Source organism: Wasmannia auropunctata, unplaced genomic scaffold (genome assembly GCF_000956235.1).
Source record: "Wasmannia auropunctata unplaced genomic scaffold, wasmannia.A_1.0 LD336029.1, whole genome shotgun sequence".
Lineage (NCBI taxonomy): Eukaryota > Metazoa > Arthropoda > Insecta > Hymenoptera > Formicidae > Wasmannia > Wasmannia auropunctata.
The window spans coordinates 563,953-589,328 of NW_012026861.1; the positions used below are offsets into that span (position 1 = coordinate 563,953).

The window sequence follows — 25,376 nt, forward strand, 5'->3', positions numbered from 1 at the left end:
AGGTCAACTCCTACATGGTCATACTTCGATTTTTGACAAGAGAAAGTTTTATGAAAAATTTTTATTGCAGAAATCGAAAAATATAAAAAATCGACCTGTTGGTGGTGAATGGTGGTGTTGGGTGGTGGTGGTGGGTGGTGGTGGTGGGTAGTGGTGCTGGGTGGTGGTGGTGGATGTTGGTAAGTCAAAAAAAAATTGGTTGATTGGTTTTCTCGCTGCGCTTACTTCGCGTAAGCGGCTGTGACATTGCATTTTGACAGTTGTGTGTATTGACGTAAATTATTTAATTGTAAATTATAGCAAAAAGTACTAAATAGTGCGCGCGTTTGTAGTGCTAGTCCTATCTTAAAATTACCGTGTTACCTGCGTTGAAGCCTCTTTTCCCCAATGTTTAAAAATTCGTATCTTCCAAAAAAATAAAGACATACTTCTTTTTGAGCTCATCTTAAAGATTAATTATGTGGCTATTATTTAAGAAGTTGTGACTTTATTTAAAAATGGCCGATTAAAACGTCATTTTTTTGAAAATTTATTTTTTTCAAAAATTGATAAAATTTGTTTAATTAAAATGGATGGTGATGGTTGGTGGTCGCATCACGTGCGAAGCGCGCCTGTTATGCACTAGTAAATTAAAAAAAAAATGAAACGTTGATTATGATAATTATGAAGTCTTTCTTTTGTATAGTGAAATGCGCTGAATTAAAGTTAATAATAACGGTAATAAGTGAGAATTGATCGATATATGAATAACACAAACGAAAAGAGCTAAAATCGATTAAAACAAATCTCAGAACCTAAGAATTATCACTATATTATTGCGAAAAATACCCTAGCTCGGATAATATTTTTCGAAATAGATTCTTTATAATTATTTAGGATGCTTATTAATATAATTATTATTAAATATTGATTGTCAATTTGTGATATTGCTCTTCTAGCTTCAGTTTTGGACTATGTTACAATTTGTTTATTCTGATAGAGAATTTAACAATTTTTGCATTTTTGTTTGAATAATTGGACTATATTTGCGACAATTATACTAATGTAAACACTGCTTTTCAATTCAATAAGTTTATTATATTTATTTAAGTTATAGTGTATAAAATGATCGATAATATCGATATACACGACAAATGTAATAACCATTTGCATTTTCCTAACCATATACAAAAATTGAAATATTCTTATGTATTATATGTATATTATTAGTAATATTTATCATACAATTATGATATTTTTCGTTCGTTTTTATGATTCTTTTTTTGAATGATTCCCCTGTATAAATGATATGTATGGCACAATACATAATTGGAATCAACAGATTCAATTGATCGAGATGTTTCTGTTGGCGCTTTATGTATAATATAAAGTATTGTTAAATTAAAAAATTTTTCAAATACAACACTCTTAAGGAAGAATATAAAAATCATGTTAGGTAGTACTATGTTATTTAGGATTATCTTAATGTTTAGGAATTAGGAGTAATATATTTCAACTACTCTATATAAAGGTTATATCATCACTAGATCGGATCTATCAACTGCCATACATTGTATTATTTTTACAGCACATATTTATAATAGGTATACGTTTATAGCACAGCGCCGATTGGAGATCTCAAATCGATATTGAAAAATGACTAGCTACAGCATAAAAAGCTCAAAATATGAAGTCTCATAAAAATTGAGAAGTATATTCAGTATTTTGTATATCGCCTGTATACCGCTGATATTATTAAATACAGGAAATCACATGACAAATAAGCTATATGTGTGCATTATTATATGTATGTACATAAATAAATATTTGTACTGATTGGTCTTACATTCCAATTAAAGAATAATTAAATATTCTTTTCACATTTCGTAAAGGTCGATAGAAAAAAAATATAAAAAATGTATAGTTTTACTTTATCATCTTGTTTAATGTCAAAAAATAAATCTAGCTTTTGCATTTGTCCTGAACATTTTGTAATCCGTTTAAATAATAAAATCATTTCCTGCAAGAGCGAACAATAGATATCCAAATATTTTTTTAACTATTATTTTATATAATTATTACTATTGTATATGAGCTTTTCTGTAACAAATTGGTAAATTGTATGTCCTAATATGCAAATGGTATAAATTAGGCAATTTATTCATTTTGTTTTCACTATCACCGCTTATTGGCCCGTCCAATGGTTTTATTAAATAATGTATTTGCAATTGCAATTACTGGCGAAAATAATTTCAGCTGGAAATCACTGGAACAAACATTTAAATTACGTTAAATTCATCATAAATATCATAAAATATCATATCGTTAAATATTTTATAAAAGAGATATACCATACTCCAGTCACGGGTTCTGCTTCGTTTCCACTTATAATAAACAGTGGAAACAAAATGGAAAAAACACAGCCACTGAAAATAAAAAAATTGTTTTATAAATTCATAGAATGTTTTAGAATTGTTGTCGTTTTAATTATATTACCACGATAACGAATATAAATTTTGTCATTTTTGTACTAACAGTGAAAAATTAAAGAAAGGATCGTTAATTTTAATAAGTTTTAACGTTAATTTTCTTGGTGTAATTTTCAAGATTTCAAATCTCTATAAATTGGTTTAACTAAAAACAGATATTTATTTTTAAATATTAACAGATATCGTATCTCCTTTAGAAAGTAATACTTGTAGAAATTATTTCATACCTTACAAAGTACGAGTTGGGCAGTTGGGTAAGTACTGCTAATGGCATACCGAAGCCTAGAAAGTATGGCCAATTGCCTTCAATAAAAGTCAATCGTCTATGCAACTCCCAACCCATGTTGAACCACTTGTATTCAAAGGCATAGAGAGCATATAAAAGGCACATGTGGACAAGGGCAAGAATATCCCCTAACGGCGGTAGTGGAACTTTAGACACCAGCACTCCTTGTCCCAAGAATAACGCTTGAACTAATACGCTAAAAAGCGTGTCAGCTATCAACTTGCTTACGCTCGACAGAAGCATTGGTCTTCCCTGTCTGTATCTGTAAGCGCTGTCTGCTATATCCTATATATATTTGCAAATACACACTGTATTTATATTACGTCACATAGATTCTGACAACACTTGTTATCTTAATAAACAGTTTTTTTACATTTTGTAAAAAATTATTACCTGAAACCACAAACTGTTAACTATTCTACTGAGTAAGAACAGTGGCAGCACCCATATTGTCCCAAATGTAATGGATAGAAATGGCTGGATCCATGACCATACGCTGAGGCCCATGCCAGGAGAATGGCCGAATATAATAGTCAGTAAGTACTTAACAAATGGTAAAAGTCCAAAATCAAATATCAGTATACTAGCCCAGAACACTCCACCGTTTAATGCGCAGCATTGTATGGTTCTCATCAACACCATAGACTCCCTGAAAATTGAGTGGACTAATAAATTTCACTATTAAAATTATCTCTCATATTCATTCCTTGAAAACATTAAGAATACCGTTGCTTATGCTTGGAAGGGGTCTGCATAACTAAATCTCTCTTCCTGAGTTCTGCTCGGCTGGGAGATCTTCCGACCAGTTTCTCGTTAATTTGCTTATCCATGTAGAAAAGAACAACGGTACCCTTCAAACTGTCTATAAATCCCCGACATATTGCATAAATTATTCCCTGAAAATAAAAAAAAATTGATTTGAATTAGCCTTTAATAACGATTTTATTAAATATTGTGTGGTTTTTAAAAAATTATAATCAATATAATTTTAACTTTCCAATGTCACACATTTTAATAATAATAAAATGACAAATCTATCAAAGCTAAGCAAAAAATTTGTTATCTAGTTAATTTTGATAGGCTTGATTTTAAGAGAATTTTTTACTCAAGATTCAACTACCAAGCCAGTGAAAGTTGAATATTAAAAAGTCATGCAAAAAGATGGCAATCAGATAAATGCACGCCAAGGAAAAAAAAAAAGATAATTTTGTAAAATTATTACGATTTTACGAAAATTATTCCTATTTATCAAGAGGGAATGCGCAACTTTTAATCAGTTCACGATGATAGGAGACATCGTATGTCAAGAGAGATACCGATCTCGTCTGAGCAACAGAGATCACGGTGGCTGAGCACTAGAATACAACGCGCATGGCACCAAGAGGTTAAAGTCTACTTACTGTCATGCTGTCCATTGCGACTTATGCCTGGCTGAATCGTGGCTCAATCTATGCTCAGAAAATAACCAACGGTACACCGGACAGTCATCTTGCGTACGACGAGGAGCTGACGTGACGCGGTTCCGTCGGCCGCGATGAGGAAGAGGAGTAACGGCGCTCGCTCGCTCGCTCGCTCGTATCAGACAAGTTTCCTCGGAGACTACTGCTGTACCAGTGTTCGCACGTCGGGCACCGAGCCGACCGATCGTCAAGTGAATGACGCTGACAATTTGTATTGTCCAACAACGATGCGTCCCGTTCGGAGCTCCATCTCCCCTCCCTCCACCCCCCGTGCTGAATCGCCGATTTCCGGGGGTCAGTTGAAAAACAAACGCGCGGAAAGTATCAGCTGATCGGAGATGGCTCCGAAATGTCGGAGTATCCATACGGCGTTTTTACGCCAGGTGTCAATGACACCTCTTCGTTCAATGAGAACATTTGTTTCCTAGGGACAAAAGAGTGATCAGCTGGAGACTCTAGGATGCACGTTCCTTTATTGGATGGCGAGACATCGTGCATCGGGCGCGGAATGAATCCTCCATTAAGTCGATATTTTATTTATCGTATTACTTAACGGGTTTTATTCACACTAATTACTATCAATTTATTAAAATAATATCGATTAATTTTCGATCAGCGGGTGATTTTAATTGTTCTCATGTAATGTTACAGCTAGAAGAGATTTGTAAATTTTATTTAATGATTTGTTTATAGATATTACTTTTTTATATATATCGGTCCTTTTTTAGTGTACTTTTACTCAAAACAAAGCAATGCATAAGCATAATAGTAATTAATTAATTGCGCTTGAATCGATCGATATATCGAAGATATTACAGATCGATATATTCGAAAGATATTACAGAACGTAGCCAATCGAATTTATCATTTTGTCTTCTCGATTGTATTTCACACTTTATATTTAAACATATATATTTTATATTACTTTATTCAAGAAATACAAAAAAGTCAAAATTACTATTTTAAAGAGATTTTCAAAGTCTAATAAGTTTCAAAATTATTTAAAGCCATACGAATTGTATAATAATTACATAAATGGCTTGGACATACTTCAAAATCATTCCTCGGCAATCCGTGAAATTGCCAATGACTATTATAAATTTAGTACAATCTAAAAATAGATTTAAGCTATGCGTATCGGTCCAAAAAGTTTCTCAAGAAGATATGTCAATCAATAAACCACGATTATGTGTTAAATAAAATTAATTTTCATAATTTAACTAGATAATTATTAGAGATTATGTAATAAATAAAACAAAATTTTTAAAAATTATACATATAATGTATGTTTAGATACTTTTTAAATTACTATTACATATGTATATAAATAATTACAAATAAATAAATGAATAAATGTATATATATGTACATAGATGCTATGTTATAAATTTTTGTATTGATCTATGTGCAACTAATGCAAATTTTATTATGTTAATAGCTGATTTGATTAAAAGCTTATCATAAGATATCATCCATGAAAAAATGATTATCTATAAATGGACTCTATATTTTAGATTCTTATTTATGTGCATATATATTTTATGAATATCAGCAATAAATAGTTAAAGCAAAATAAATAGATATATGAGAAAGAAAATTATAACGCTTTTCTTTATTTCGATTTCGTTTAATTAGCATTTATTTCTTGAATAGATTTTTTTACGATATTAAATGCCAATTGCGTTTATTTTAACTGCATATAAACTAGTAATCATTACCCATTTAGATAGCTATTACTATATTATATATCGAATTGCTATTTATATTCGCTTCATCGGAAATAATGAACTTTAACGACATCCTGTGTTATATACATATGTATCTGTATGTTGTTGACAATTCATATAAGTTAACATATTTATATTCCAATATTTTCTAACAACGTTTCAGTTAAATTTTTACATTGGACATTTGTTTCTTTAACTTGATCAGTGAATATCGTTACTTCAAAGGCTGTCGTAAAACAGTATTAATTTAAATTTCTATTATAAAATATATAAATTACATTTTTTGCATTACTAAATATTATTCTGCACAATACCGCAATCACTGTATCCACGCTGAAACGCATGGTATTTTTAATATGCCAAATCTCCGTTTTACTCTGTACTGTTATAATATAAATTAAACGTGCCCTCTCATAAATGATTATCATCATGAATGACTTCAGAAAGAAATACAGCGTTGCCAATTATTTACGCACGCGCCATTGCAATATTCTGGTAAAATGGCAACGTGGTCACAACGGCGTGGCCTCGTTGCGGCCTCGACGTTACCACCTCGTAGTAGCACGAAATGACGGACGCACAGCGTCCCGAAGTGACAGAACTTTGTGAAACGCGACTCAACATCAGCCGCATTACAGTTCCTTCTTCCAAACAACTTTTTTTTTCATCATGAAAGTTATCCTTCGATTGTGATAAGCTGTAACTCGCATTCTGCACTGCGTCCGTCTTCATGCCACATCTCTGCTGATCAGTTATCCAGACAATTATCCGTTATTTCAGTTTAGCAGGTAACAAAACGAATTATACTAATTCACTTTGAAACATCTCGAACAGTTTGGAGTACTATGCTCCAAACCGTGCTCCGAAACGCTCCAGAACAAAATATACTCCAAACGTTAAAGGAGCAAATATTTTTTAATTTATTTTTCAGTATTCAACTAAATATACAGGTTCTATCCTTCTAATAACTGAAAAAGAAATGATATATTATAATAAACTACGTGTATATTCTGGAAAAAATGTAAACGGAAGAATCTCGATGTTATCAAACAAAAAAAAAGTAAGGGAATAACAAGTAGATATTTGGACTTCCGTTGACATTTCGTTGACATGACACATATCGAGAAAGCTGACAGATATATTTTTATCAGCTTCCAGGCATTTGTATCATTTGGACATTAATAGTTTCAGAGATATCTTCTTGTAAAAGAGATAAATGAGAATAAATTTGATTTATTTAAATGAGAATGCTTTCTTTGGAATTTTTACTATTTAGTCCAAGAAAGTCATTCTGCATGAACTTTTATTCTAGCTTTATATATGCATTCTTATCATATTTTATCTAATTTAATTGTGTTGTAAAAGAATTGTGTAACACAAATTGCTTTACATGATCGAGTTAATTTTTTAGCTAATACTTTTAATATAATAATTTTAATAAACGTTTCTATTATCATCTATTAGATTATCAAATTCAAATTTTATCAAGTTATAACATAAAAACTATTATTATATTAAGATTATTCATTTACTTACAAAAATAATTTTATACGTGAAACTATAAAATTATATAGCGTATAATTTTGTATATTTGTTTATAATATTACATAACAAATTATATAAAAAAAGTTACTTTTACTTACATTTGACAATTAAATAAAGGTAGAGGTAAGAAGAATAAACTGTGAAATTTAATTTAATTTCATTTCAATCAAATAAGAGTTAAAGAGACGAAATTTATTTTTCTGCGTATAGTCTTATCTTCGTATAAAAATTGATAAACTGTTTGATAATAAAACATATTTCCTTTATTATAATGTAAAATTAAAATATTTAAAATATTTTATGGCTGATGTGATTTCTCTATATATAATATGTACACTTTCAAACATAATTATAATTTGTCAAATAATATTACAGCCAATTAGAATGACAAGAATCCGAAGAATCTGCTGCATCGGAGCCGGTTACGTGGGTGGACCCACCTGCAGCGTTATTGCGCTGAAGTGCCCGGAAATTCACGTGACGGTCGTTGATAAGAGCAAGGACAGGATAGCGCAATGGAATTCACAGAAGTTGCCGATATATGAGCCGGGCTTGGATGAAGTGGTGCAAAAATGCCGCGGAAAAAATTTGTTCTTCTCCACCGACATTGAGACGGCGATCAAGGAGGCCGATTTGATATTTATTTCGGTGAACACACCGACGAAAACTTTCGGCAACGGCAAGGGGAGAGCAGCGGACTTGAAATATGTCGAAAGCGCTGCTAGAATGATCGCGGAAGTTGCAACGGGAGATAAGATTGTCGTTGAAAAGAGTACCGTACCGGTAAGAGCGGCCGAAAGTATCATGAACATCCTCCGCGCTAATCACAAACCAGGTGTTTCCTATCAGGTAAGATAACTACCGTATCTCTATTATTTTTTGTAATAATTTTATTTTTAAATTTAAAAAGAAGATGGTACAGTTCTTGTAAAAATTGTTTTTTTTTAGAATCCATGTAGTACATTTAAGTTTCATGGTACTTTATATCTCTTTCTATATACATATACTTACCTTCAATTCATTTAAGTATTTTTGCCAACACAACGTTGCGTAAGAAATTATGAAATATGAAATTGCATTTTCGAAATTTATGCATTCGATACAACACACATGGCAAAATTGTATTGTATTTTTGCTGTGTCCATAGCTGATTGATTGTTAAATCAATAGCAATCGTATGATTTAATTAATGTCGTACATTCAAGATAATGCTCTTGCTTCATACCGCATGATTATTATTCATGATCTTTTCTTTGCTTGTCAGATATTTGCTATTACCGTTGACATGCGTTGGCCATCAATTTGTACATTCACTGAGATTATTTATCTCTTTCATTTACTTGAATATTAACAACGTTTTTTTTAGATTCTCTCGAATCCGGAATTTCTGGCCGAAGGAACTGCTATAGAAGATCTGGTAAATGCTGATCGGGTGCTGATTGGCGGAGAAAATTCGCCAGAAGGACAGGCAGCTATTGAGGAATTGTGTAAAGTTTACGAACATTGGATTCCAAGAGAAAATATTTTAACGACTAATACGTGGAGCTCAGAACTATCCAAGCTGGTGAGTAATCATACATTTCACATTCTAGTTGTAATAGCAGTGCCGCTATGTAAATGAGCTGTGTAAATCTCAGTTGTATGGCAACATACTGTTTATAAGTGATTATAATAAATTACGCAATAAATTGCTTAAATTTAGTACAAAAAAAATTTGATTTTTAACTAAATCTTCATCTTTTTCGAAACTTGTTATGCACATGTAAGTTATATTAGAAAAATATAATAAAACCCATTAATCAATCTTAATTTAACAGTTCGAGATATTCTTAGAATATTTTTTCGATTATTGCCGTTGAAGTTTCTGTACGTTTTATAAAAATATATAATTTAATATCACTGTATTATTACTTATTTAATTTTTTAAAGAAGTGATTAATATATTTCCGCAAAAAAGAAAATGTATTATAAGTGTTCGAAACACGTGTACCGAAACTTATAAATAAAATTAATTTGAATAATTTTAAAAGCTAAAACGATAAAAATTCCATTATATCTATTTATATTCGCTTTGATTTTAGGCTGCAAACGCTTTCCTTGCTCAGCGCATCTCTAGCATAAACTCGTTGTCAGCAGTATGCGAAGCTACGGGTGCCGATGTGTCCGAGGTCGCTCGGGCAATCGGACTTGATTCTCGGATCGGTTCCAAGTTCCTTCACGCTTCAGTCGGTTTCGGCGGTTCCTGTTTCCAAAAGGACATTTTGAACTTGGTGTATATTTGCGAGTGTTTAAATCTGCCCGAGGTAGCGGCGTACTGGCAACAGGTGATCGATATGAATGAATATCAGAAATCAAGATTTTCCGCAAAAGTCATAGAATCTCTCTTTAACACTGTGACGGACAAGAGGATTGCCATGCTAGGTTTTGCCTTCAAGAAAAATACAGGAGATACGCGTGAATCACCAGCTATTCATGTCGCTAAGACGTTGTTAGATGAAGGCGCTGTTCTTCACATTTACGATCCCAAGGTCAGTTCTTTCTCTTTTCTATATGCAATGCATTTCAGATCTTATTTTTAATAACAATTTCCTAGAATTTAATTACAATCTATCATAAATTGCCTTTATTAATATTTTGTTTTATATTTTATTTAGAAATATCAATTTTAATTAAATATCGAAGATCTTTGAAACTTATTTTAAATTTAAAAATTTATTATAAATTGATAAAGTTTAATTTAAATTAAAAAATATTGTGATACATAATTATATTTCTTATACTGTATTTAATAAAAATTTTAATTTTCTTATATTCAACATTACAATAGAAAAATACAATTTAAATTTTTATTAAATCAAAAATATCGAAGTAAAGTCAATGTTAGCCGACACGAATACAAGTTAAATTTTTATTAAAGTTGATATAGAATTTATTAGAGAATTCATGATTGATAAAAAATGAACATTTTATAAATGTTTTGTGTACACATTAAAATTATGTATGAAGGAATTATAAATGTCTCGTTTAATAAACTTTATATACTGTACTTTTTATATTATTTTTAAATTAGATAATTTTTACGTAAGATATAATAACTAAAAAATTTCATAATCAGACCAACAACCAAATATATTATGCTTCTTTATATAATATCCTTTTAATTCATAGGTTGAGGAAACTCAGATCATCCAAGACTTGACTCATCCAAGCGTAACGAACAATCCTGAAGACATAAAGAATAGAATCAGTATATATAAAAACGCTTATAGTGCCACGAAGAATACACATGCGATAGTTTTATGCACAGAGTGGGACGAATTTATCGTAAGTAAGAAAAAAATGTCTTCTGATGTTAACGATGACTTCAGCCTTAGTACATACAATCTAATTTTTCTGTACAATTACATGTTTAATATTACATTGACATAATATAATAATGAACAAAATTAATAAATATTTTATTGCTTTAATATATAAATTTTAGGAACTGGATTACACGCAAATTTATGCAGATATGATGAAGCCAGCGTATATTTTCGACGGAAGAAAAATTTTAAGTCACGATCGATTGCAAAGGATCGGTTTTGTTGTTCAAACCATCGGTAAAAAACTCACTAGATCCGCAATTTCGAGAGCGTGGGGTAGCCAGACGCAAGTTTAAAGAAAAATGGACCAAGCAATACTTCCAATTTGATAAAAAGAACAATTATCCACAATTATTGCAATAATTTTGTTGAGTTAATCCACACATATAATTGCATTTGTGAATCGTAGGATATTGAATTTTATTAAGAGTAAATACGTTTTCCTAATAGACGTATCAATATAGACTGCGCATCGTAATTCAGGTAACATTCGATTACATGCGATATTTATTATATTTTAAAATATAAACTCTATTATATACTATTTTCTATAACTGATGAATTTAGAAACAAATAGAATGTTACGGAATGGAGTATGTCTTCTCAGAAATATATTTTAATAATTAAAGGGTACTGTAAGAATGTGTTATATATTTCAGGTCATTTGTTTATCATAATTTAATTTTTTATAAAATTAAGTCCTTCAAAGAAAAACTAGATCTGCCTATGATGCTGTGTTTAAATTTTAGATATCACGTTGTGCTTAATTATCTTAGAGTATTAAAAAAACCAAGCAGATAAAAAAATACATTTTTTATCTCATATGTTAGAATTTTTTTTATCGTGTATGTTATCAATATGGGTGTGGAAGCTCGATAGATTTTATATCTTCTTCTAGCAAGTGATCCATTCTGAGGCATATTAAGACAAGTCGTTTGCTTGGTGACAACTAATGGGGGAGGAATGGGAATGTACATATTAAGCAGTAAGTGCATGTGCGTTATTGAATAAACTTAAAACTAGAAATTAATTGCAACTTTCGTCAATGTTTTGTAGTTGACGTATTTTAGAAACGAATTTTATGATGTGTGTAACTAAAGGTGATGCTTTTATCGCAAAAATGTAATAGTATTTTTCTTGTATTACCAAAATCTTCGTTGAGTTTCTTTTTAAATAATTTTTAATTTATTTACGATTAAACAATTGCAACAAGAGCTTTGGTAGCATCCGAAGAGTTCTATCGCTTTAGAAATGTTAAAATTAGCCTGAAAATTGCAATTAATTTCTTATTCTATAGTAATTGGATCGTTTTACATATAACGCATTACTGCTTAAAAAGAAATACTTGAAATTTCTTGAATACTCTCACATCTAATTAGTTAGATACACTATCAATTTCAACAGATATAATCATTAAATAAAGAATTATTAGATAAAATAAAAAATACAACGTCCACTCGCAATGAAATGAAGATGAATTTAAAAATGCTATAAACATTACATATCCTTATTTTATTTGTTATTTTAAATTAAGATTATTTTAACAATTTCAATGGCATTTTAATGTTAAGTATAATGAAACCTATTCCATACATATTATTACAACGGATATTTAAATATAATACGCGTAATATACAAACAGATATTTACTTTATTATTATTATTATTATTATTATTACAAGTTCGACTTTTATCTGTTATTATACACATTTACGCTAAGTAATTATTGCAAACTTTTTCTGATAAACATTTGTTAGCATCTTGTCTTAAATTTTATTTGTTCGACATGCTCTAAATTCTTCGTACAATCGACATTAAATCTATCCCAATTTCTTATTTTTCTACACGATATCTTGATATAATGCATTTTGTGATAATCAAATTTGCAAAATATTTTTGAAGTACTTTATAATATTAATTAGCATATTTTATCCTATATCAAACTTACGAAATAACTTAATGCAGATTTCGTAAATTCATCGTGAAAATATTTTAAATAAAGATTAGAAAGAATTTAACATTCATTAATTTATTAAATTCACTTGCAGTATTATATGTCAGTCAAAGTTTAAAAAATTTTTTTTCGAATTCGATATAAATATATATACATATAATAAATCAAGTATTTTAATATTATTTATAATTTAATTACAATAAATGTGTAATGATACACATTATACACTATACAAGTTATTAAAGAATTACTTCGTATAGTTTCGGTAGTTTATAAAAATATATTATAATAATCACAGCAAAAGAGTTACTGTTTTTATAATGTTCCAGCGTTATTTTAATCGTACATTCACATTTATAGATATGTAAATTACATTTAAGTGCGTATATTATACATAGTTTTTAAGTATATATCATAAAAGTTTATAAATAAATGTTTTTAAAAAAATTATTTGATGATTTTTACATGATGATTAATTTCGTGTATATATTTTAATTTATTAATAGCCGTGAAGAAAATGACATCTAACTGCAAAATTTTATTTAAAGAAGAATTAAAAGATGAATTTATAGGATCAACCTCTTTAACTCTAGACACGCTTTTACGATGACGGTTTTCTTATTAACTCCGCTGGTATCTTTCCATAATATTATCAAAATTCTTACAATATTATCAGAAATTTATTACAATGTTTAATATTATTACTCTTTCTATTCTTATTAATTTTTTGTACTGAAGGGGATTGAAAATAAGGGTCAAAATGTGATAAAGTGTAAGAATATACATTTTTATCACACGTCTATCTATAATGTGGCCTTATATTAGCATTATTTATTATTAATGAAAAATAAATTTATTTTATACACAATTTTTGCCATTTATGTTTTATATTTTTTAAACAATATAAGAATTAGTACGTAGAAAAATATTCAAATATTTTGTTTGAAAAGATTCGAATATTTGATTTATATCTTTTTTCGCAAAAAATTTGACTATGTCAAATTAAATTTTGAGTTGCAAAATTTCGATATTAATGAAACTGAGAGTATCTTAAAAAAGGCGCATGCGCAAATTGGTTGGCAGTAAAGTATCAATTTTTTTCGGTCCCTGCTGTTAACATTTATTAAGAAATAAAATATAACAAAATAATAATTGCGAAGAATTTACATCTACAAAAATATATTAAATAGTTAAATTATATTTAAGTAATTTTGTTAATGATAAAATTAAAAAGCCTTTTTCTTATTAGTTCTGATATAAAAATAAATTTTTTTGCGCTTTGCACTTCTTTACAAACTGCAATAGATTATCATGTGCAATGTATAAACTCGCACATGATAATTAGATAATTATTTAATATTTTCTGTTAAAATTATAATTATCTTTTTCCTTGATTGGTCTTTAATTTTTTAACTATTTTAATACAGATAGATTAAGAAATTCAATGTAGATATTTTATGTTTCTTGTATATTTTTATATAAAGTATAATTTATACTTATACAAAATATATAAATATAAATTATAAATATAATAGTTATAAATATAAATTATAAAGTATTAAAAACGTTTTTCGTATTGTAGAATTGTAATTAATTTAATTTTTCATTATTTTAAGCCATGCATTAAATGTTCGCAACGTATTTTGAAGCATCGTCAATTCGGAGCAAATAGATATACTATCTATTTTAATATAACAGACAGAAGATGTTTGTTTAGATTTTATTATTTCAGCCGAAATTGATTGGACTTTTATGTCATTTCGATTTTCAACATACTCACAAAATAAAATTGCGAAAGTGGAGCAGCGTACAGCTATGTACGAATCTGAGGAAGATAGTGACGTGTTTCGTGGAGCGCTTTATGGAGCAACGGTAGTAGCGGCAGTAGTAGCAGCAACACGACACACGAGTCGCTGTCCGACGATCAGCGCGAGCCACGAATAGCTCTAGCGAGCGACCCGCGTGACAGTTGCATCGAGATTGCGCCGGAGTCGTGAAGTGCCGACGACGACGACGACGACGACGGCGGCGATGACGATGCTCGGTGAAGCGTCATTTTTGCAAGTTTCGAGTCTGTCGGCGTACAATTGTCAGTGATATCCTCATGGATTAACGGTGAAAGCCTCTTGGTTATACGTGAGCGTGTCCTTCGGTGTGTTCGTCGAGGAGAATTCGCAATTCGCAATAGGCCGGGCCTGTCGGTAGGAAAATGGCGGCGCGCCTTTCGCGGCGGCGACGTCGCACGACGTGAGGTGTATCTGAGAAATCGCCGCTCGCGCGAAATAACCACCCCGCGCTCCTCGTCAGTCTCTGGGGGGCTGATCCTCGCCGGTGGGGTTGTTGTTCGATCGGCGGAAGAAACCGCGAGCGCGGCGTGGCCGGAGCGCGTTCGGCTCGACGGACAATGTGAGAACGGCATATACGGGATATACGCTCGGACAACAACGGTTACAGGAAAACAACAACGCAGTGCGTGCGTGCGTGCGTGCGTGCGGTGCGGTACGCGTTGCGAGTCGCGCTCGCACCCTCGTAAGCGGCAAGTGCTCTCACGCGAGCGCTCTTCATGCGAGTGAGCGCCGCGAGTCAGCGGCATCGGCAGTGGCACGGACAGCGGCGGCAAGGGCAACCGCGGTGACAAGTGTCTCGTCGGCGAGGCGGCACCTCGCCTCACCCCCGCGGTCGCCGCGCCGGAGGATGATACCGTGGCCGGCGGCAGCGGTCGTCGTCGCCGCCGTCCGCGAGTCTCGCGCGCGGTCCTGCCGCGATCGACGTTGAGCCGCGGCGGCCAAGGCCGGCGGACCTCGACGGACGGTCGTGTCAACGATCCCTCCTCGTCGTCGCGGATCCGCGACAGCGGACCGCGCCATCACCACGGCGGACTACCGGCTCCAGCGGAACCTCAGGCAAGATGAGAGGCGTCCGCGACGACGGCATGGCGAGCCTCCTCGCCCTGGCGCTCCTCTACTTGCTCCACACGTCGTGCCCTGTGAACGGTATGGTATACACTCTTGTCATCTAGAAGCCTTATCTCTATAGATCTTATCTCGTGTACGTGAAAACACCTCGTGGCGTGATATTAACGGGATATTTCGCACTAGTGCATTTCAGACGCGCAATTATATGAAACGCAAAGTTATATATATATATATACACACCAGTGAATGTAGCATCTACCAGTGGAATGCAGATTCAAGATATAAAAATTGTATAAATAATCAGAGTTTACACTGACTTACAAAATATGTTTAGTATGAAGTCTTTTATAAAATTAGAATTTGTCAGCAAAATTATGTTGATAACATTTGATTGAAATAACAAGACTTGGACAAGATCGAAAAATCATGTAGGATAGATCGAGATATATGGTACAACGAGGTGATTTTATAGTTTAAAATAAGTTGAAATGATAAAATAAATTCCTCTCTCTTTTTAAAATAAAGCCTCATTTTTGAAAAGAAGGACTTTGAAAGTTAATGAAGTTAATCATATGTAAATAAAATAAAATTATTTTTGCAAATAATTCTTGAAGAAGTAAAAGAATACATTAAATAAATACATTAAAATACATTAAAAATACATTATCGAAGATAATTTACGGAATACAATATTTTCAACAATATGTCAACTAAATAAGAAATAAATGTGTAAGAAATAAAACATTTTTCGTTTTAGATAAATTCACCTTGTCTATCTTAAGAATTAACTAATTGAATTAGTTAGTCCTGACAGTAAACAAACTATACAGAATACGTCTGTAGTGAGAACCGTTATGTTAAATATCAGTTAAGTGCATGCGTACTCGATTAACTTTCAAACTTCGTGCGTTCTTGCAAACAAAACCTTATGCAAAAACATTTTATACATTTCAACTTATTTTAAGTCATAGACTCACTCTTCCGGTCGTACCTTGTATTTAGTCCATCCTGTATGCCTCTTTTAATTACGCTAATTAAATTTAATAAGAGCTATTAAACTTTAATTATTAAATTTTTAAAATGCTTGTCTTAATTCAAGTAATATTTATTGCTTTAATTGGTTAATATTAATTACTTTAATTATTTTAATTGGTAAAAATTTTTATTTTCTATTGTTCATAGATATGCTCGTTGACAATTCCAATTTCAGAAAAATTGATTCAAACAACTTATTAAATTATTAAATATAAAATTTAAATTAAAAATAATGAAATTGGGGGAGGGAAATCTATGATTAAAAAAAGAATCCAGCCTGTAAAAGTAATTCGTGTTTCTTGTTAATCTTCAATATAAGTGCGATCTAAATTGTCGACTATTACCGTCGCGAAGGAAAGAGAATTGGACGTGTACATATTTGAACAATTTGACTTTGCTGAGCAACTAAACACTTGCGTTCGAAGTTATTTTCAAGTTGCGTTTAAAAATCAGCTTGCGGACGGCAATACGAACGAAAGGAAAATCACACACGATGTTAAGAAAGAAGAAAAGACGCAATAATTTCGGCGAGCCTCTTTGTTGAACGCACTTCTGTTTGTCCCACGCGTTGTGCTTTGTAGAGACAGACATCCCTCGGCCACGGTGTGCGTTCAGCATGCGTGCGCGTGTGCGTGCGTGTGAAGTCTCTTCTTTTCTCCTTCTACATTTTTCGTCGAGCCTCGTCTCGCGCTCGTTTTATCGCTCTCCTCTGTGTAGCTCCTCGCGTCTCTGTCTCTTCCTCTGTCCCTCCGTTCCAGTCTCCGTTTCGCCGCTCCATCCCGCCCCGTTCTCGCTCTTTCTCCCCTTCAACGGCGCGCACATAACGTTGCGTAAGTAACGTGCCGCGCCGTGGTGTACAGAAGGGCCGTTTAATCTCGTTGTTGCACGAGGTCCGAAAAGCATGCGGAAGGGTGAGCCGGTGCATTCGGTGTTTGTTCCTACGCGTGTTCTCTCCGCGACTCTTTCTAAGTTTTCAAGGGCCGCGCCGCATCGAAGCGCGATTTACCCCCTTCAGTATGCCTCGGTATACTGGGCGGGGTGAGGTAGGTGGATGAGGGGGGAGGGATAGCGGCGTTGGATAGCTTAATAATAGAGCAGTCACCTATCAAACGAAAGACCCGGGTCTGATTCCCGATCCTACCATCCTGCGTACGATACGAGGAATTTTGAGTAGAAGAATATTATTCCACTGGTGATTAAAACAAGAACGAAAAATAAAAACAAATGTCAAGATAATTGGGATAATATATCAATCTCGTAAACCGTATAATGCTTTGTTTCACAGCAAAGAACAGAAATTCGCAATAAATGACAGAAGCTCCTAACCGGGGTTATAATGCATTCTATCGTGATTCTAAAGTTTTGTTTGATAGTATTGCTTTTTGCATTTTTTTTTTTCATATTATTGTTACACAGAATTTTAATCATGCGTTCTCTTTACGCACAATTTATTACTTTCTTGATGAGCTTGATAATCAATGTAGAACGGATCGAAATAAAATTCTCTGCATTTTACAGACATTTTCTTTTCTTTAAACTTTATAACCTAATTATCTATGCAAGTCAGAAATAGAATTATTCGAGATGGTTATCCTCGCGCAATCGCTACATTTGCTCATCCTTGTTTACTTCGTTAAATAATTGCCTCATGTTTCGCTACGACGCGAGAAATATTAAATATGTAAGCAGTCGGATCTGTTATTTATTGTGCAGATAAACTCTTCGTTGTGCATGAGCATTATTATAGCCTTTGAGATTTTTAGATCGCTGAATTGTATTGCGGGTTCGTAGACCTTCAGATAACACACTTCCAAAGGAGTATCTTCAAGACTAAAATAGTTTCAAAATTGCGCTTTAAGCAACATAAAATCAACATTGCCATTTTACGTTGCAGTTATTTTAACATACTTGATACATTTAAATGATAAGAGAATCAAAATAAAATAATTAAGATATGCTATTAGAGAGATCATATATGTTGTATTACTTTTATTTGATATCTGCAAATAAATTTCTCAGATATAATTATAAGTTCTCTTTAAAGTATCTTAATTGCCAAAAAAGAAAAAAATACATGAAATGAAGTAACAACGTATTTTCAATTCAAAATTGAAGTTTTAAATGTGTTCTTATTATCAAGGTCATTTAATCGTATTCCTTAAGTTTATGATAGAGTTCAAGGAAAGGTTAATGTGTCTAAAAATTTTAAGATGTGTGATAATTTCTTTTCAAAATATCTCAAATTGTGTCAAAAAATAAATTAAATAAAACAGCAATGTATTTTCAATTTGATATCGAAAGTTTTGTCTCGTGCTCTTATCATCAAGATATTCAACCGTGATATTGCTTAAGTTTACGATAGAATTTAAGGAAAGATTAATGTCTAGAGATTTCAATATTTAATTATTTAAGCAACGAAATGTTTCGAATGAATATATTGCAAATGAGAATGATTTTTTAGCAAGTACAAAGTTTTCGAGACGCCAACTTAGTGATTACATGAACTTGTTTACATCACGTATTTATGTATATCGCTACCATCTGCATTCTTATCTCACATTCATATTTAATTAAGATACATACTTACATTCCGAGATCTGTGTGCCTCGCCTTTTTACCAGTGCTGTCGAGCTTTCAATGCACATCTTCAGGAAAACATTATTTAATTTTGATTTCCATTCGTTAACTAACTTTAATAGCATTTAATAGATAGTATTATTCCCCGACACGTGAGAAATTGTGTTATCTATGAAGCATCACAGAGTGAATGATTCAACAATCGCAAAAATAGATTGTTAGCGGTTATTATTGTCAGAAGCGTAATAAGTTCAACTATCAATATTTAACTTATCGTGAATTATTATTTCAAATCGCATTTTATGTGTTTATAATTAGGAACAAAATTAATTAACACTATTTACTACTTATTAATTCACCACTTTAATGTTAATTTTAATGTTATTTATTTAAGATTAAATTGACTCTATAATAATTACGTTACTCATAGTAATTACAGCATGATAATTAAAATATTTAAATTATTCAATTTATTTTTTAAAGCATTTCTTATTATACAATTGTTCCAGCGGTAATATTTTTTCTTGCTTAGAAAACATTTGCCTAATTAAGTATTGACATAAATAAATAGTAAACTGTGTAAATAATGTAAAAAAATTCTTTATGTCTTGTTGCTATAGGAAGAAAGACCTCGTTCGGAAGCACTCGATTTAACGATATCGTTGGCGTAATGAAAGAAGCTTGTCATGTTTCTTTATCTTTCAGACACACACACACACACACGTGTGTGTATATATATATATATTTCATCTGTATGAACTATCCCTCGCACACTTTATTTATTTTCTAGTATCTTTATTATATCCTCTTACGACGCTCTGATGGATTCGATGTTTGGTAATTGTTGTGCAAGTAAATGTCGGGCTCTCGAAAGCCTCATTGAAAAAGCAGCACACGCTCTGATGTTTCTGCAACCGATAGTCAAAGCGCCGTGCACAGTCATTTTCTTCATCCCGTCGGTGCATTGTTATTCCACAGATTCTTACGGGCCATTAGCGTTTGCAGATTGTTTGATAAAACGATCGTAAGATTCGAGGAAAGAGACTGGCTATTGTTTGTAACGACGTTAACGAGACACACTTATGCGTCTATATATGACATAACGTAGTGCGCATGTAAATGCAAATATTGACTAATGTCTCGAGTAGAAGACGTTTTAGTATTGTTAAAAGAGCTATAATAGAAGAGATAATAGAACACAAATGAAATTTATAAATTATTCTCATTTACTAATTATAGTTGAAACTTTTATCGTTTAAATATTGTTGGAATAAATAACGTACAGGTTTATATCGTCATATGTTTTAAGTATATTAATATATATATGTTGTTTGCGAGTTTTGTATGTCTTAGGTAGGTCTTGAGTTTTGCGTGTCTTGTGTAGGTTGCAGCACCAATTTTTATTATTATCAAGTATATAATGATGAAAATATAAATACGATTAAATAAAAATATATTCTCATGATAATGTATTGAATTGTACGAGCTTTATACATTACGTCGTTATCTAGCTATTTGTGTTATTTAGAATTAAATAGCACTAATTTTTTTAGTAAGTTTTTAAAAAATTTTGATACATACAATCGATTACACCAGTACTAGGGTGCCACTGAAAAATCTAACGTCGAAAGACCATATCTGATTAACGTATATATCTGGTTAACGTATATACGTTTTATTTTATACTTGCAATTATTTGTATAACATTTTTTAAATATATTATTTTTATAATTTACCAATATTTTAGTTTGTTAAGAAGCTGCGAGAGAGAGAGAGAGAGAGAGAGAGAGAGAGAGAGAGAGAGACAAATACATACATTAATATAGTAATGTTATATAGCACGGTTTTATAAGCTGTATAGCAATTGTAAGCGCATTGTAAAATTTAGGACGAACAATGATTATTTATAGCAGCACATCAAATATCATATCAGCTCAAAAGGCCTGATAAATACTATCACAGCATTGCACAATGTCCCTATTCTCGACTGTCATACATCTTGAGTTTTCAGTTGTAATCTGTGATCGAACGCAATACGTTTGTGTAGATAATATTTAATACGTACGTCATCTTACTGTCCAATAAAACATCGAAGTCATAATATTTTCTCCCGCGAGATACGAGGGAGAGAGATTGAATGACGCGATTTCGATTGTTATCAGGCGAAAAAAATATCCATCTATCTCTCTTGGGTACGAGACATCATAATAAAAATACATATTGTTCCACAAAAAGCTGTCAGCGATACAATTATTTCATATATATATATATATATATATATATATGTATATATCTTAAGTAAGAAATTATTGACAGTATCCTGATGTATTTAAAAAATGTTACAGTTTTTTAAATTATAATCTTTTTGAGAAATTTAATGTAGATTGTTTATATTCTTTTTTGGTAAAAATTTGATGGCAAATTTAATCACATATTTATTAAAAATAAAGAAATAAAATAATTTTGAAGAATTAAAATTATCTGAAAATAAAATTAGTTAAAAAACAATTAAACTACATATATATATATATATATATATATATAATTAGCATTATATTAAATATGTAAAAAAATTGCATAACATTTTGAGGAAATTCTAATGACTTCTAATTTTATCAAAGAATTTATTACATACGTCACAAATAGCATATTAGTGTTAGCTGCATTACTTTTTATACTTTTTGTACGATCGATCGGTTTTCTTCTGTAAAATCCGGTTAGTCTGTCATTAATTTAATAACTCGTTTAATGATTTCATTGCTCTTTACAAAGTACACATAATGTGAAGCAATTATAAGAGATTTTATTTAATGTTATTCAATTTTGAGTAATTTTGCTTATAAATTATACCTACGTACATATTTACGTGATATATCGTGCACGTGTATCATAATATATCTTATTATTTTATTTGAATATGGAATTCTACGAATTTTGATTAATATTTTCAATTATAACATATCAATATTATTATATTATTATATTTGGTATCATCAATTGATATTAAATATAAAACTTGAAATTTCAGATTTTTAATAGACTTTTAATAGAAACATCGTTGTTTCGCGTTTTCAATAAATCGGTTTCATTCAAACGATCGAATGCGGAATTTAAAATCGCAACCGTGTTTTTCTATATTGCTGAATTGTAAATTAGATTTATAAAAAGAAATTACGCGATGGTAACACGACCATTTTGAATTAATTATCGGTCGAAATAGAGTATTTTTCTTATCACAAAGCTCTGATATTGATTGATTGTTGAAGACTTATATTGATGGATTCAAACACGCATTAAACTATAATATATCTGCATATATAGCATAATCCTTGGCATAATCTCACGCATAAAATATCTTTCTTGAAATTGATTGTTATACGTAACTCATATTGTTTTATGCGTACAAATTTATTTTTCTTTTCAAATAATTTTTTATTCATGTTAATGAATAAACACATAATATTTATTTCTTTTAATAATAATTAAATTTTATGTCAGTAGATTAAACAAAAAAAATAGATTTGTATAATTTGTGTTATATTAATTAAATTTTGATTTAGACCATTTTGCTTTTACGAAAACATATATTAATGTATTGCTTATTATCTCATATTTTGATATTTCAATACTAATGTGTAAATAGCAAAAACACAGATATTGGAAACAGTGTTTTAGACGTAATTTGTCTTCTCTTCAGCAATTCTCGAAGAATTACACACATAGATGAGTAATTAAAATTACTGGTCAAATAATTATAATTCTTTTATAACAAAGCGGATAATGTATATGCTGAAGAAAATATATTGCATATTTTCAGTCGCATTTAATGTATACATTGATTTATATAATTTATACTTATAATGCAAAATATTACAAAATAAAATTTAATTAGACTTTTTAACTTTGATATATAAAATTCCACTTAAATTGTATCTCAGAAAAAATAAAAGTTATATTAAGACATAGTGCTAAAGTTTCAGCGCACTCATCGCTGGTTTGCATTAGCTTCCATAAAAGTAGCGATATACCTGAGTGTAACCACTCAAGCTCCAAGGTCTTACTTGAGTCCGCTCGCTATTTTTTTACGCACTGTCTATTTTCTTCTCTTCAGTTTGGCAAGCAGAAAGCACATCAAAGTAGCAAGTCTGTCAGTCAATGTAATACTGTTATCAGACTTATTTCTATATTTTCTCGAAATATATTTTTTTAAATCTCTTACCTTTCTTCTTACTGTTTATTTTTTGAAGTTTACATTAGATTCTTTTTTTAAGCATATACATTTTTTAAAATGTAAATTATAAATTAAACATGGAAAAATTTTTTAATTGATTGTAATAAGATCGATGATTTTGGCATTTACTTTTTTATATTTTTAGTTCTCTAAGTATGTTCTTGATAATTTGAATTCTGTACAGTAATGGTTTCTTGTAAAAATTTCTAAATTTATCTCAAAAAGTAATTACAATTGATAAGTATTTAATGTTTTCGACGTTTACATTTTTGTATTTTTAGTTCTCTAAGTGTTTTCTTGATAATTTAAATTTCGTAATAATTGTTCTTTGTAAAAATTTCTAAATTTATCTCAAAGAGTAATTGCAATTGATAAGTATTCAAGTATCTTAAAAATTGTATGTCAATATTTGCGAAACTCACGACGATGTTGTATTATCGTAAAATAAACTGCCCCTCAATTGTGGTAAGTGCCGTATAGCATTTCACGATAATATCTTCCTTCCCATATTTCTTCCATTTCATACCGAACCACGCAAGCGCTCTTTCGCAAAATTTATTTTGCCTCTAGAACTCGATATCATCAAATAATACATATACTTATTGTTAGTAGCAAAAGTTTACGTAAGAAAAGTGAAAAAATATTAATCCATCTACATTTATATGCTCTTATTGATATTTATTGATATGGTAGTGTATTATTATAAACCGATAACAATATAAAAAATTGTGATATGTAATAATGACGTACACTTATAAAAGAAATCGATATTTTCATAATATCTAATTTAAAATAAATTAATTTATATAATTTTATAAATTGTAAAAGATAAAAGATATGATTGTCCGCAATATTCTAATTAAATTTACTGTTAATTTAATATTATTGGTACATTATTTTATCTACTTGATTTTGATATATAATATTTGGAAATGGAAATTATAAAAAAACATAATATGTTATATAATCAAAACTTTGCAGAAAAAAACACATTTTTAAATTTTGATATAAGAAATAAGAAAATTAAAATTTTTTTCCGAATCTATATTTTATAACTAAATAAGTTTATTTTGTTTTCAGGAATAAACTGCTTTTGCGATATATGTCCGCATACAAATTTCACCTGCGTGTCTGATGGTTATTGTTTCGCCAGTACGAGCCTGGACACGAAAACCAACTCCATTTCGTATGCTCGGAGGTAATGTATTTGCACGTTGATTTTATTGATGAGTACATGCGATTTACACTCAAAGTTCCCTTTTATTGACTCATCTCTTGGTCATCGGTAGATTTGCCGTCAATCGAATAGCATTTGATCGAAACCGGCAAGCTCTTCCGACTTCCCATAAATTACATTTACTTTCTCCATTAGTTTTCAGTATATTATATCAATTAAGGTATACGTCAGATCATTGAATATTAACAAAATGATTTATTACGCACGATCGATTAGGAGTAAAAACCGAGTACGTCTCGAAAGAAAGGTTCACATCACAATTAACCAATTTGACATACATAATGAATCGAATAGTCATTATGATGTCTGGACCGATGTCTTAGTAAGCGATCAATGACACTAATTAATATTAGTGCAGATTTTCTAAGCTCTCTCTCTCTCTTTCTCTCAACAAAACATGATCCAGGTTCTTCGCGTTATCTATAATATTTATTAAAATACTATATTATTTATTCATATGTGAATAAATGTACATATATTTTTATAAAACTTTATATATTATTAGAATTTAATTTTTAGTGTTTTTTTCTTAAATTTTAAATTAATGACCCATAAGAGATATCTTCGTCTGTCCGA

At 30.8% G+C, this 25,376-nt stretch overlaps 3 protein-coding genes across 5 annotated transcripts in view; 2 read left to right on the forward strand and 1 right to left on the reverse strand.

The window, feature by feature from the left end:
- Nucleotides 1–1,055: 1,055 nt before the first annotated feature.
- On the reverse strand, nt 1,056–4,564 carry LOC105452566 (etoposide-induced protein 2.4 homolog). Its single transcript, XM_011693775.1, has 6 exons — nt 4,155–4,564; nt 3,481–3,650; nt 3,148–3,403; nt 2,696–3,039; nt 2,331–2,405; nt 1,056–2,245 (listed from the first exon to the last, which is right to left on the reverse strand). Exons 1-6 carry the CDS (start codon nt 4,167–4,169, stop codon nt 2,158–2,160), a joined length of 948 nt encoding a protein of 315 aa, XP_011692077.1. The 5' UTR covers nt 4,170–4,564; the 3' UTR covers nt 1,056–2,157.
- Nucleotides 4,565–6,431: 1,867 nt separating this feature from the next.
- LOC105452567 (UDP-glucose 6-dehydrogenase) lies at nt 6,432–12,878 on the forward strand. 2 transcript variants are annotated; one of them, XR_974755.1, is made up of 7 exons: nt 6,432–6,729; nt 7,862–8,335; nt 8,853–9,050; nt 9,568–10,014; nt 10,655–10,810; nt 10,971–11,334; nt 11,750–12,878. XR_974755.1 is itself a non-coding variant. In XM_011693776.1 (6 exons), exons 2-6 carry the CDS (start codon nt 7,871–7,873, stop codon nt 11,145–11,147), a joined length of 1,443 nt encoding a protein of 480 aa, XP_011692078.1. In that variant the 5' UTR covers nt 6,432–6,729; nt 7,862–7,870; the 3' UTR covers nt 11,148–12,878. The 2 variants fall into 2 exon arrangements, 1 of the variants encoding a protein (XP_011692078.1); XM_011693776.1 differs by having other exon boundaries at nt 10,971–12,878.
- A 2,806-nt stretch (nt 12,879–15,684) lies between these two features.
- Nucleotides 15,685–25,376, forward strand: part of LOC105452568 (TGF-beta receptor type-1) — a 34,238-nt gene continuing 24,546 nt past the window's right edge. For both annotated transcript variants that reach the window (XM_011693777.1, XM_011693779.1), the window contains exons 1-2: nt 15,685–15,798; nt 24,644–24,761. In XM_011693777.1, the coding sequence (XP_011692079.1) occupies nt 15,714–15,798; nt 24,644–24,761 (203 nt within the window). In that variant the 5' untranslated portion in view covers nt 15,685–15,713. The remainder of the gene's footprint in view (nt 15,799–24,643; nt 24,762–25,376) is intronic.